Here is a 14,899-nt window from a genome sequence, read left to right as displayed (position 1 = left end):
ATCATAGTTCTGGTCCCTGTAGTGTTCATTATACATGAGCTGCTACTATTGAATTCAAATAATAGTCTTTTACTGACCCTAGACTTGGTTTCAAAAACATTCTAGGATTTAGAAGTGGAAGTAAGAGAGATGGGCAATGATGTGTAAAAAGTGTTTTATATGCAGTCAGACATGGACAATAGGTGGGTCAATTTTCAATGACTAATTTTCCTTCGTAGGCAGTTAGATGGTAGGGTAGAGAATAGTGGACTTAAGAGGCAAGAAGAATTGAGTTCAAATCTTGTCTGACACACTTATTAACTGTGCAACCCTAAGCAAAATCACTTAATTCATCCCAGACTCAGTTTCCCCATCTGTAAAACTGGGCTTATAATACTACCTACCTCATAGAGTTGTTGTGGGGATCAAAATGAGTTAATATAGGCAAAGTATTTTGCAAAACTTAAAGTGCTATATAAACATCAGCAATCATCATTGATGTTATTATTATTATTAATTACAAAAGTCAACTCCTAAGAAATTTTGGCTGTAGACTGCTGCTGCTGTCCAGCGGTAGTTGGCTTCACAGTGATGTCGGGGAGCTGGTAGAATAGTCACAAAGAAGACCACACATGGCCAGAAAGCCTGAATTTCCTTCTAGCACCCAGGATCTTTGTCAATGAGTAAAAAATACAAGTCAAAGGACTGGGAGTAGGTGGCTGGACAGGTACCATATTCTAACTTCTAAGCTCCATTTTCAAAGAAGCAGCCAAGAAAACTGTTGGCTTGGCATTAAGAGTCATTATTTCTAAACAGAATCTTCACAACTAAGTAAGGTACAGTTTGAAAGCAAGCAAGGTGCTCACTACCCAGTCAGGGGCTTTGTGAGCTGTGCTTCAAAGTACGTACCAGGCACCAATAGAAACAGAACTCTGGGAGACCTAGAGCTGAAAAGTGGTGGACAATGAGCCAGCAAACAAAAAAAAAAAGGCAAATAACAATCATGAGCTGTTGGGTCAGAAGAAGATCAAAACCTGGAGGCAATTTTCAAAGTCTTTTATCAAAGAGCGAGTAAATCTTGGAAACTATAATACTTAAGACTTTAAGTTACTTATACCTTTTATAGCTTTATGTAAATTTTAAGTTATTGTGGATATTATTATGTTGATTGGTTTTGTTTTTCTTTAAAGATCTATATTTTCTAAATATGACTGTTCTAAATTAGTCATTTCTAATCGACATGTCTAACTACCACTGGACTAGGAGTCAAGAGACCCAAGTCCTACTTTAAATTTTGACACTAACTAGTTTGTCACCTTATTCAAGCACTGGACTTCTCTAGGCCTCAGATTCTGCATCTGTAAAAGCACTGAGTTGATTAAATGCTCTCAATATTCCTCCTGCTATAAATTCCATGAGGCTATGTCTTTAATTACTCCTGAAAAAACCCAGATTACAAGCTCCATGAGGACAGGGAACACATCTGATTTAAACTCTATGTCTTCTGCAGTATCTAGCCCTATACTCTGTACTCAGGGAAAACTTAATAAATGTTTACAGAATTTTGCAAACTGATCCCTCAGAGTTGTTAGTGCTTCTTTCTCTTCTTCAAATGATCAGGTCTGCTCCCTTGCTTACATCTGGTGTCTGCCTGGTAGAACTAAACTCCTTGATGGCAGGGACTATTTTTCATTCTCTTCTGTCGTTACATCTCCAACAATTAGCAGGGTTCCTTACACTGAATAAATGCTTGCTGGATTAGACTGGAACTAGCACTTTGAAGGGCAAAGGATAAACTACCAAAGGGGAAGTGTGCCCTCTAGTGGTACTAACCCCAAACCAGAGTAGCCCGCTCAAGAAAGGTGCGCCTACCCTTCAGAGGACCTATATGGGCAGTTCGGTTGCTCAGAGAACAGGGATTCTTAACCTAGGATTCATGACAGTGAGAAGTATCCATGGATCATGCTTCAGGGGTGGTGTGAACTTGGATGGGAAAAAAACTGCATCTTTATTTTCAGTAATCTCTAACTGAAATTTAGCATTTCCTTCAATTATTTAGAAACATGATTCTGAGAAGGGGTCTGAGAACATAGTCTTTTCTAGTCTGCCAAAGGGATCCAACTGTGACACAAAAAAGGGTAAGAACCTTTAGCTTTAGGGGCAGCAGATCATTTCCAAATCCATGTTTTTAAAGGTAATGTTAAGATGAATTTGCACTCCCAGGAGAGCCTCTAACTCACAGTAAAAGAAGGTACCTAGAAACTAAGTAGGGATTGGGGGGAAGTGGTAGTAGCGGTAAAAAAGAAGCCATCTCAGGATTTTTTAAAATCACCGTAATCATTATACACAACAGATAAACCACCTGCTGACTACTGATTTTGCATATCTCTATACATGTCATGTGTGTATAAGTATCTTGAATTGCAAGAAATTTACCAGCCACATCTGATTTTCTGCCACTCTATCCTGAATCATGAAAGAAACAGTTTAAAAAAAAAACTGCCATTAATTACTATTTATTCTGTGCAAGTGATTATTTAAAATATACAACTCACATTTCCACACTATTTTATAGGTTACAAAGTGCTTTCCTCCCAAATGTCCTGTGATAATACAAGTCTTGTTGTTCTCATTTTATAATGGAAAAACTGAGGGTCAGAGAGGGAAGACAATATGCCCCCACTGACACGGAGTTAATAGATCAGTAAATAGATAAGGATTCAAACCCAGGATTCTTGTCTCTAATTCCAATATCCTTTCAATGATATCACACTGACTTTCCCATATCTGTGCATGCATGTAGTGATAGAGTAAACATCTCCTAAAGAATGAAAGTATACTCTTTTTTTTTTTTTTTGCTTTTTGGAGGGGAGAAGGTAGGGCAATTGGGGTTACGTGACTTGCCCAAGGTCACATGGCTAGTTTCTGTGTTAAGTGTCTGAGGCCAAATTTGAACTCAAGTCCTCCTGACTCCAGGGCCAGTGTTCTATTCACTGTGCCACATAGCCGCCCCAGGTTTATACTCTTTAGAGATTCCATATATGCTAAACATTTTCCTATGACCAGTCACAGAAGGATCAGTAGCAACATATGTCCTGCTCTGTGAAGGCCCATGGGCCCTTGAAAACAGCAGATATAAATATTAATTAGGTATAGAAATCTGTCTTACCCTACAGGAAAGTAGGTGGGAATGGGATAAGAGATGTTAGTAGATAGAAGGGAGGGTAGATTGGGGGAGGAGGTAATCAGAAGCAAACATTTTTTTGTTTTTGTTTTTTGGAGGGCAATTGGGGTTAAGTGACTTGCCCAAGGTCACATGGCTATTTTTTGTGTTAAGTGTCTGAGGTCAGATCCAAACCTAGGTCTTCCTGACTTCAGGGCCGGTGCTCTATTCACTGCACCACCTAGCTGCCCTGAAGCAAACACTTTTGAGGAGGAACAGGGCAAAAGGAGACAACAAAATAAATGGGGTTGGGCTAGTATAGGATGGAGGAAAATAGTTTCTCACAACATGACTATTATGGAAGTGTTTTTGCATGACTTACACATGTATAACTTATGTCAAATTGCTTGCTTTCTCTGATTAAACCATTCTATAGAGCAATATGGAACTATGTCCAAAGAACTATAAAACCATGCATATTCTTTGACATAGCAATACCACTACTAGATCTGTTTTCCAAAAGAGATAAAAAACAAAAAGGAAAAGGACCTATATGTACAAAAATATTGGCAGCTGTTCTTTTCTGGGGAGTAAAGAATTAGACATTAAGGAGATACACATCAATTGAGGAATGGCTGAACAAGTTGTGCTATATAATTATGATGGAATACTGCTGTACTATATGAAAAGATGAGCAGGATGCTCTCAGAGAAACCTGGAAGGACTTGCATGAGCTGATGCAAAGTGAAATGTACTGTGTACAAAGTAACAGCAATATTGTAAGATGATCAGTTGTGCATGATTTAGCTATTCTTAGCAATACAATGACCCAAGACAACTCTGAAGGACTTATGATGAAAAACACTATCCATCCCCAGAGAAAGAACTGATGGTGTGTGGATACAGACTGAAGCATACTTTTTTTCCCTTTATTTTTCTTGAGGTTTTTTTTTTTTTTGGTCTATATTTTCTTTCACACATGACTATTATGGATGTTTTACATGACTACACACATATAACCTACATGTAAAAAGCCCCAAAAGACAAAAGGGAATATTTCTAGACTCTGAGGAATATGTATTTTTCCTTAAAAACAAGTTTCATTTGACTGTAGGAGGTTGTGGTACTGTTATTATTCCCCTTTTACAGATAGATGAAGAAGGGGGCAGGTAGGTGGCACAGTAGATAGAATGCTGGGCTTTGAGTCAGGAAGATCTGAGTTCAAATCTGATCTCAGGCACTAGCTGTGTGACCCTGGGCAAGTCACTTAACCCTGTTTGCCTCAGTTTCCTCATCTGTAAAATAAGCTGAAGGAAATGGTAAAGCACTCTAGTATCTTTGCCAAGAAAACCCTAAACAGGGTCATGAAGAGTCAGACACAACCTAAATGACCCAACAACAACATAACATTCCTCCCAAGGGCTTATCCAGTCTTTTCATAAAGTTACCTCCAGTGAGAAAGATTCCATTAGCTCCTGAAGCAGACAACTGGCCTCAGGGATAGCTCTCATTGTCCTTTATATTAACGCTAAATCTACCTGTTTGAAACTTCTACTCACTGCTCTTAGCTGAGCGCTCTGAGAGCAGGCAGAAGAAATGCAATCCGTCCTCCCTGTTATTATCTTGAACTGAGTGCTCCTGTTCCCCTCTAAGCTTTCTTTCCCCCAGGATAGCTAACACTAGCTCCTTCCTCTGATGCTCGTGTGGCTTTGGTTTCTAACCTCTTCACTAACCTGAGGCACCTTCTTTTGGATATGATTACACCTATCAATGTCTTTCCTAAACATAGTGCACAGAACTAAAGGGATGCTCTAGAAGTGGCCTGATCAGGACAGAGGACAGAGCTTCTCCCCTGAGCACTATACTGCTCATAACACAGGTAAAGTTCACATTAGCCCCGGAGCTCCATGTCACAATGATGACTTATTTTGAGCTTATTGTTCACTAAAACCCTTGGATGCTTTTCACAGGAGCAAGGCCAAGAAAGAGACAAGTGAAACACAAAACCTGCTCTGTAGGAAACAAGTTCATAGAGTAAGGAGGTTAATATTCCTGTAAAAATTGGACTAGTTCGGCAGCAAAGCATCTACAGAACACTTTTTTTTAGATAACTTCATTTTTGTGTTTCCCACACAGGTGGCACATAGCCAATATTCAATAATGAGGTTTTAAAGGTACTTTAGAAATCATCTACTCATGAACTAAGTCCACCAAAAAATAGTAGCAAACACTTATAGCACTTTTAGACAAGGGCAAGGAAGCAGCATGATGTAATGAAAAGAAGGTTGGACCTGGCAGAAGATCTGGCACTAACCTGCCATTTGACTTGGACCAAATCACTTCCACCCTCTGGTTTGTAAAGTGCAGAGGCATCAAATGAAGGAGCTAGATCAGATGATCTTAAAGGTGCATTTCAGCTCTAGCATTCCATCATGAGGACAATGCCACACTTAGATACTGCTGTGCATTTTACAAAGTGCTTTGTAAAAAGTGCTTTAGCAGCACAAGTCTAATTATCTTTATTTGAGAAATGAAAAGAATGAGGCTAATAAAGGTAAAGTGACAAGCTTAGGGCTAGGAAGTGGAAGCAGGACCAAAACCCAGGTGGTCTCACACCAAGCCCCAAGGCTCCTTCCACCACAGTCCTTTATCTCTGATTTAGCAGAAAAGAAAATGGATCTTTTTTTTTTTAATCCAGAGAAAAGAACAGAAAGAAGGCCAGAGGAACAAGATAGCTTTGAAAACTATCTTACAAAGAAAAGCAAATTATGTATAACAGAAACTTTTTTATGTACAATTAATTTTTCTGTTCTACCAGATCTATGCAAATGGTCTATATGATGTTTTTTCAGTGCAGAATAACAAAAATATTAAAAGAAAAACAATTATCCACTCCTACTTCTGGAGGTGAGTGGAAGGGCACCCAAGGGAATACCATAACTCTGGGGCACAACACAGCATCCTCACTGGAGACAGATATAGAGTTGTCAAGACTCTTTATGGACTTGAGTAAAATGGATTAAATTTTTTCCTGTATTCTGTTCATTTCATTTTCTATCAGTTCAAACAACTCTTCTCAAGTTTCTCTGAAACCTCATTCTTAAAACAAAATAGTATTTCATCATATACATGTAACACAACTTCTTTAGCTATTCCTAAATTGATGGGCTCCCTAAGTACTACTTTAGCTGTAGCCCCAATATTGAGGTATATTGTCTTATTGTTGTCATTATCTTTAATTTTTGACTATTTCTAAGATTGGTTCTTTGACCCACATAGTTTTTAGGATTAAATTAGTTTCCAATTAAGTTAATATTTGTTCCAAAAGCCCTTTGTTTAATTTCATTGAGTTATGGTCAATAAAAGATGAATTTCATATTTCTGAAGAAAAGAAATTGTCTTGTATTTAAAAAAAAAAAGGAGGGAAGAAAGGAAGGAAAAAAAGAAAAGAAGTTTAATTTCATCTCACCTTACAACAGTGACTCCTCTTTGCCCTCCCCCATGAGTTTAGAAAACTAAATTATGTTGTGGCCTGAAACATCTCAATCTTCAACCGCAAAATTACTTAGAATCATGAAGAGGGTTGTTGCTTTCATAGAATATATATTATATAATATGATATGATATATAACATATATTATATAATATAAATGCTAAATACAGAAAATTAAGCTTTAGAGGGCCAGAGGACCTTCTAGAGACTTAAAATATACAAATACATGTGTACATATGAAAAATCCCAGAGTTCCCTTTTGAGCTAAGGAACAATATGCTAGCTATAGTCAACAGCACAAAATACTAGAGCTGCTAAAAGGTCACTTTCACAAAAGAAGTGCCAGACTTGGTCTACAAGGTTAGCAGCTCTGGCAGGTGCATGGTCAAGCACAGGAGAAGGCACAAATTTGGCATGGACAAGAAGTACCTGTTGGCCACCTCAATGGCATCTTTGTTTGGTGGAGGAATGAGGAAGCACACTGAGGGTACCATTGCCTCATTTCCTGTGGGGCTGATCACCTTCCACTTGGTCCTCTGGGAATTATCTTCCAATACACACTCATCATTCTTGCAGATGGTGATCTACAGAGACAAGGAAGGCAAATTTGCAACACCAGCAAAACAACAAATCCTAGACCAGTCTGAAAGCTGTGGAAGACTTGGTGAAATGGCCTACGAGATGGATTCATAGTGACCTGAGCCTGAAATATTTAACTTCAGTTTTGGGAAAAAGAAAAAAAAATACAAACTAACATTCAGTCCTCAGAAAAGGTGGTGAATTATGTAAGACAGGTTAACATCCATCCTGTGATAGAATTTCAGAGCTGGAAAAGGCCTCGCGGGGGCATTCTAGGATAGATCCTGACTTGAATATAAGACTTCTCTACAATGCCCTTGAAAAAGGGTCATCCAGTGCCTGCTGTCAATTTAGGGAGTGTTTTTTTAAGAGCCTACTTTCTAGATATACAATACTGTTAAGCACAGAAATAGGGATACCTAATAAGTAGAAAGCTTAGTTTCTACCCTCTAGGATTTTACTTGATAATTTCCTCTTTATAACTACAACCACCAAGAAAAAATGGGAGGGGCAGCCAGGTGGCTCAGAGAGTAAGAGCACCGGCTCCAGTGTCAGGATGACCTGGGGATCGAATCCGGGTTCAGATACTTAGCACTACACCCAGAAATAACTGGCTGTGTGACCTTGAGCAAGTTATTTAACCCCGATTGCTTAAAAAAAAAAAAGAAAAAATGGGAAATGTTCCCACAACTTTCTATTTGTAGGCTACATAATAGTTTTTTCCTTTGAGACAATTTATGCAGTGCCCATCTTTCCTGGGAGGGAGGCTGGAAACTGGCATTTTACAGAAGAAGAAACTGAGACACATATTACATTTGATGGAAGAGATTTAACATTTAACATTTCTATTTCCAGAGTTCTATTCCCCAGAATATATTGACACATTCTAAATCAAAGGACTATTTTACTCCTTTCTTCATCTATTCTTTTCCTAGGCTCTCTCTCCATAGGCCTACTATCATCAATAACTCAAAGCAACATAACCTTCCCATTTTTTCTCTGTCAGTCTTCCTCTTAGATTATTACCCCAAAACCAAAATTTTCTTTCTCTCTCCATTGTTTTGTAATGAAAACCAGAGGAGTTTCCTCTGTCTGTTCACCTCTATTTGCCGGTAGTCACAGATAGCCTTGATGGAGATGGTGCTCTTTAGTATGTGGTCTGGATTTCGTGGCTTCAGTTGAATGATGGTTTTTGACCTCCCCACTAAACTGGCAACAGAACTCTTTGACTGAATGAGCTGCTCCTTTTCATCCTACAAAACAGGAAGAAAAAATACAAACATAAATTAGTTTCCAATTAAGTTAATATTTGTTTCTAGCTGAGTCGACTAAAAACAACCTAACATACCCAACCCCTGCAAGAGAATGTTATTTCTTGGGCAAGGATCCTCCATAGAGCTATCAGAGAAAGAGAGGACTGAAGGAACAAAGAGAGAACATTTCTGTCTCTTTTCACCAAGTGCTGGAGCACCTGAATTTTACTCTCTCTCTCTCTGTTCCTTTCCCAATGATCACAAATCCACATGCAAAAAAAGAAAATGGGAATATCAATAACAGTAAAACAGGCTTTCGTTGACAGAACCCAGCTGTTCCCACCCTGTCTGTGTGCAACTAGACAATCAGACTCGATTCTCAATCTTGTAGAAGTCTATCCTCCAAACTGTACTATAAGATCCACCATTTTTTAAATTAGAAAAGCTCAGATAGAAGTTTAAAAAAGCTCAAGAATCTAACTTCTTGGACCATGACTGGTAGTTAGATAAATGACTTGATTATATCAATTAAATACAACTTTCAAGACCTTTCAACTTTAGTGACTTGGAGACATTTGGTTAGTTTAAGAGAGAGCACAGAAAATGGAAACTCTGAAGACTCTACTGACCCAATTATCTCACAAACATGTGAGCTTCTTAAAGTAGAACTGGTTAACAGTATATTGCCAATTCCATTGGAGGATAGAGCACAATTTCAATTTATTAGCCAGGATGGTTCAAGCCCATTTTGAGGAATAAAAATCCCCAGAAGAGGACTTCCTTAAGGCAGGAATAGATGTGATGGGGGGGTAGAGAGTTAGTAATGCAAGGAAATGCCATTGTTGAATTAAGAATATTCAAGAAAAGAATAATAAATACTGAACTACCTGTGCCTGTCCCAGGGAGCATGATTGAAAGAAATACAACTTTAACTTGTTAGTTAAGGAAGAGGAACGGGACATATCAGGGAGAGAGCCATACTGTTCCATGCTTGAAGTCTGGTCTACCCGTATCATCCTCCTGGCATTAAGCATATCAATTTCTGTCTACCCAATAGTCACAGGTCTCCACTTCCAGGCATCAAGTGCTTAACAAAGAGAATTTTGAAAAGAACCAGGAGCCAAGACAGATACTCCATAACATGACAGCCTGAGAGTACAAGCAGAGGAGAAGACTCAGGTGACTCCGTGACCCCGATGACTCCACCAACCTGATGCCCCTGACCTGGAAAGCAGGGAACATAGCAACAACTCTCTAGAAGAGGAGAAATGATAACAATTGCAAAGGAAGTATTCTGGAGAAAGAGGGGAATGATACTGAGTACCATCTGCCTCCTTCATGTCTGCGACCCTTCCAACTAAGCAACGACTTTACAGCTAACATCTAGGAAGAGATCTCTTAATGCAATGGCTTATCATCCCCTACCAAGGATAATTAATATTGTGCATCAGAGTGAAACACCTAACATGAATGTATTCATGTTGAACCTGTAAAGATGTTTTAAAACAGACTAGATTCACAGATGCCCAGTTGTTACCCAAAACACAGCTAGTAAATACTTCACTTTAAGTCACTTCTGTATTCTTACTCAGAGCCCTCTATTGAAATGTTCTGGCTCCACATCTTAGGAGTCCACCCCCTCAGCCTCACAAACAGATAATCACCTGTAACAGATGTCCAAATAAGATCAAGTATATCAAGTATTTGTAAAACTTAAAGTATTACATTAATGATGGCTGGACTATGTGATTGTGAGAGTGGAGGGGGGGGGAGGAAGGGAAGAAAATAAAGAAGGAGGGGGGAGAGGGGAGAGGAGAGAGGGAAAGAGAGAGAATGAGAAGACTCATTAGTTAAAAAAGAGGAATATAATATATCAGGGTGACAGCCATATTGCTGCATGCTTGAAGTCTGGTCTACTCTTCTCAGGTTCTTGGTATTAAACATGTCAATTTTTGTGTAACCAACAGCCCTTGGTCTATACTTCCAGAGAATGTGTGTGTGTGTGTGTGTGTGTGTGTGAAGGTATATAAAGACCTGTCTCTGATACTTATCAGCTATGTACTCTCAGCACTTAGCCCATTTTCTCATCTGTAAAAATGAAAAAAACACTTGTAGCACCTACCTTGTGGAGAAGCTACGAGTATCAAATGAGGAAATGTACATAAAAGTACTCTGTAAACCTTAAAGCATTGTATCAGTGTTATCTGCTATTATTACTCTCAATTCATACAGAATAGCAGCTTGAGCCCTGTCTACTCCTGCCAACTCTGTACATTATCCATTGATATTTAATCACAGAATAGTCCTGTTCATGTTGGTTGTATTACTAGGTCTCTTGAGGGCAAATTTTTCAAGGTCAAATGAGCATAAATAGGATTTGGATTAAATATGGGTTGTTTCAGGCCCTTTCGAGATATAGTGAAATAATGGACATGCAAGGGCTTGGGAAAGTTAAAAGATCAATACAAGCATTATTCCACAAGCACTATTCATGCTTTTGTTGAACTACATACAAGTTAGGTTTAAACATTGAGCATGATGAAGACCAAATTCCTATTACCTTATAGTTCCACAGAGAAGAGGGCTGAGGAAAAATTCAACACAAGTATAGGTTTCATCATTTACAAACAGCTCACATCTTTCCCTCTGCCTAGCTGAGAGAATAAAGAGAGAAATCTGATGCCATGTCCCTCTGTCATTTCTCTACCTCAAATCTGCTTCAGCTATCAAATTAAAAGCAAGCTGCCACATATGATCGGCACTGAGTGGCACAGAGGAAGTGCGTTGGGCCACAGCTCAATAATCTACTTGTGGAATCTCATCAACAGGTAGGCAAAGAGGCATCTTGGCACTGTGGAAATAGGACTGGTGGTGAAATCCAAGTGCCAGATGTTACACTTCCTAACTATGTGACCTTTAACAAGGAATACCACTATTCAGAGTTTGTTTCCTTATTTGAAAAACAAGGAACACAACACTCCTGCTACATATTTCAGAGGGCTGCTGTGAGAACAATGGTCAGTAAACTTTAAAGTGCTACAAAAATATGTCTTATCAATAACTTCTGCAAAGAAGGACAAAGAGAGGATAATAGAAAAGACAGAGAGGGGACTGTAGGAAAATGATTTCTTAAACTGCTAACTGAAAAGTAGCATACACTTTACCAAACTGACCCCCTCTTAAGGAATATTCCAAAGCAGAAACAGTATCCTCAGCCGTATGATTCTGTTTTTTCATAGTACTTTATGAAGACAGAAAGTATCCCAGCTAATACTCTAGCAAAACCCACCATGGAATCCTGGAGAAGGTCTTCAAGGCGAGACAAGCTGGTGTTGTGGTCACATGAATATTTCCGTTTGATGGAGTCTTGCAGGTTCTTCAAGAATGTTTCTAGGTCTCTTGCATCACTAAAGAACTGTAGAGACACAATGGGGTAAATGGATGCCTTGAGCTCAGCACAACTAAGTGCCAGCTAGGAGTGCTCCCACTAAGCAGGATAGGGTCTACCTGTTATGCTGGGGCAGTAAGAGTTCATGATTCAAAAGGGCACACAAAAATACAAAGTGAAAGCCTTGAAATTCTGTCTTTATCAATCATTAATGATAAGGAAAAAACCCATATTAACTCCTATTGCTCTTCCTTCAGAAAATCCCTGTTCCTGTCCTCTGGACTTCTCATTGGCTGTGATGTACATCTCCTCTGAAATAGGGAGACCCATGATGTTGAGCCTCACCTCTCATAACTGTGAGAGATGCAGAGAGAAAGCTCCAGGTTGGGTTTAGATGCTACCTGCTACCTTCTGTCTGGAAATAAGAGGCAACAGAGAATCTAACAATATTTAGTAGACTGAGGAAGCTCTCTAAGAAAGGTTTCAACACGGTCAAGCCAGCATAATAAATATATGGGGCAGAAAATTTTTCTCCTTTCTCATAGAACACAATCACCAGTTAGTCAGGAAATGCTTCATTCTGGAGCAAAATCCAGCACAGACAGCTGCTGGAGCCCTCCCCACCCTTCTGAAGCCTGACACCGTCAGCATTCTCCTCACATGATATTTTCTTTTTTTTTTTTTTTTAAAGCAATCGGGGTTAAGTAACTTGCTCAAGGTTACACGGCCAGTTATTTCTGGGTGTGGTGCTAAGTATCTGAGCCCAGATTTGATCCCCAGGTCATCCCGACACTGAAACCAGTGCTCTTACTCGCTGAGCCACCTGGCTGCCCCTCTCACATGATATTTTCTTCCTCACTCTCTTCTTTCTTTCCATTCCATTCCCAGCTTTGTACCTGAAAGTAAGAGCTATTCTCCTTCACATGTTGCTCCACACAAAGGCACAGCTGCTTCATCCACTGCCACTGGGACTGGATAGCAGCACTATATGCCTGGAAAAGAGAAGAGAGCAGATGTAGGAACTATAGTAAAAACCCTTAAGTCTTAACAGAGATGATGGGCATTATGTTAAAAAGAGACTGAACAATGGGAAAAAGGGACACACAAACGTAGAAAAGCTTAGCAAGTAAAGCCTTTTGGTTTCACATAAGAAGCAGGTTTCTCTTCAGCCAACATGGGGTTGATGGATGGAGCTACATAGGAAAACCCTCTACTCTATGGAGTTTCTGCTAAAAGATTCCATTTGAATATTGCCGGCATGAAGGGCACCCTGTTCTCTCAGCTCTTTTGCATAAATGCATCATACTAATAAAAGCATTCTCTTAGTGGACAACTGGGTAAAAGAAACAGTTTTAGCTTCATTGTTTCCTGATCAAAAGCAAGAGCCAATGAGACCCCTGTGTATGCTCCTGTTACTTTTACTTTCCTCTGAAAGGTAAACAGTTCAGAGTCTGAAGAGAAAAACGAGCTGAGATTAGAAGACGAGAGAGAGAGAAAACAACCTCCAGAATTTCTCGTCTCTTTTTAAACATAAAACAGCTTTGGATTTCAAGACCTTTCTTTCAAAGCCCTTTGGGTCCTTGAGAACATGCCACCATCCCTTCTTCAGGCACATACCTCAACAGTCTGCTTTGCTGGGTGGTTCTCCAATGACAGCAGCTCTGCTGTATCTTGCAGAGACCGGAAAACATCTTGTTTCTCATCCAGTTCCACAGTTAACTCCTGAAAATACAATTCAACTTTATTCAATAAGTATTCAGTGAAAGTTGACTATGAAACCTCTGGGTTAGATGCGATGAGAAATACAAAAGATGAGTAGACGTGTCTTAGCTCTCAAGTCCCATAAGTGAAATAAGACACAACGAACATGAAGCAACATCTAATAACTTTACACCATAAATGACTAGGAGATATTTCTGAAAAATGATAGCTTTTTCAGTGGAGAGAACAGTTAATATGATCCAAGAAATTAGTAAAGTCTTTATGACAGAGGTAAGACCTGGGCAAGGCTCTGAAGGGTAGTTAGGTTTTAGAGAGGTATACAGGGGGCAGAGGAGGAAGGAAGAGGCCTGTCATGAGCAGAGGCAAGAAGGCTCCCTTAGGGGACAATGAAAATAGTCTCACTAAGTTGGTGGTTTAGTGCTGTAGAATAGCAGAAACTAGAGCTGATTTAACCAGACTGTAGAGGACCATGAATGCCAGGATGGAACAGTGTGGACTTGATCCTAGAGGCAATGATGAGTCATTGAAGGCTCCCAAGGAAGGGACAGACATGACAAAAAGGAGGCTTTATTTTGTTCTTGTCTTCAAACATGACATTTTAGAGAGACATATGGAAAAGGGAAAAAATGGAAACAAAGACACAAGTTCCCAAGCTACTCTCATTAATCATTAATTCAGGCATGAGGCAGTGAGGGTCTAGACAAGGAAAAGGAATGGAAGGATGAATTAAATGTTTTGAAGAAGTATAGAACTTTTGAAGAAGTATAGGACTTATATAGGGGATGAAAGTAAAGGTAGCCAAGAGTAATTCTAAGAGTTTGAGCCTAGGGAGTCGAGTGCCATTGACAAAGATATTAGAAAAAAAAGAGAGTTTGGGAGGGGAAGAAATGTGGATATGCTAAATTTTGATGAAGAAGGGACATCAAGAGTAGAAATATCATATAGACAATTAAAGAAACATCCACTATAATGCTTCAAAGATGTTAAGATTAGAATGCAGACTCAGTAGACATACACATACTGGTGAGACCTGAAATCATATCAGTACCTAAAGGAGAGAGTACAAAGGGTTAAGATCCAAGGATTAAATTTGGGAAATGCTCACCATATTAAGTGGTGAGAAGAGGAATAAAAGCTAGGGAAGAAGGCAGAGAAGCAAATTGAGATGGAAGTCAAAGAAAGAGAAAGCTATAAGCAAAAAAGAGTGGTGAACAGTATGAGATGCTACTGAAAGCGAAGACTCAGAAAACCAGTTGGATTTGTCAACATCTTCAAGATTAGTTTTGATATAGAAAGAAGAAGAAAGAAATGCAGATGATTAA

The 14,899-nt window shown here is 39.2% G+C and overlaps 1 protein-coding gene across 11 annotated transcripts in view; it reads right to left on the bottom strand.

Moving 5' to 3' along the window:
• Positions 1–14,899, bottom strand: part of MACF1 (microtubule actin crosslinking factor 1) — a 410,697-nt gene that overhangs the window by 176,480 nt on the left and 219,318 nt on the right. For all 11 annotated transcript variants that reach the window (XM_069068000.1, XM_069068006.1, XM_069068005.1 and 8 more), the window contains 5 exons: positions 13,473–13,577; positions 12,752–12,847; positions 11,757–11,882; positions 8,315–8,467; positions 7,065–7,219 (listed from right to left, as the gene is read on the bottom strand). In XM_069068000.1, the coding sequence (XP_068924101.1) occupies positions 7,065–7,219; positions 8,315–8,467; positions 11,757–11,882; positions 12,752–12,847; positions 13,473–13,577 (635 nt within the window). The remainder of the gene's footprint in view (positions 1–7,064; positions 7,220–8,314; positions 8,468–11,756; positions 11,883–12,751; positions 12,848–13,472; positions 13,578–14,899) is intronic.

Source organism: Petaurus breviceps, unplaced genomic scaffold, assembly GCF_028583685.1.
Source record: "Petaurus breviceps papuanus isolate PSGF00001 unplaced genomic scaffold, PetGlider_PUasm1.0 90760, whole genome shotgun sequence".
NCBI classification, from domain to species: Eukaryota; Metazoa; Chordata; class Mammalia; order Diprotodontia; family Petauridae; genus Petaurus; species Petaurus breviceps.
Note: the sequence above shows the minus strand (reverse complement) of the source record. Positions and strands in the feature narration are given on the sequence as shown.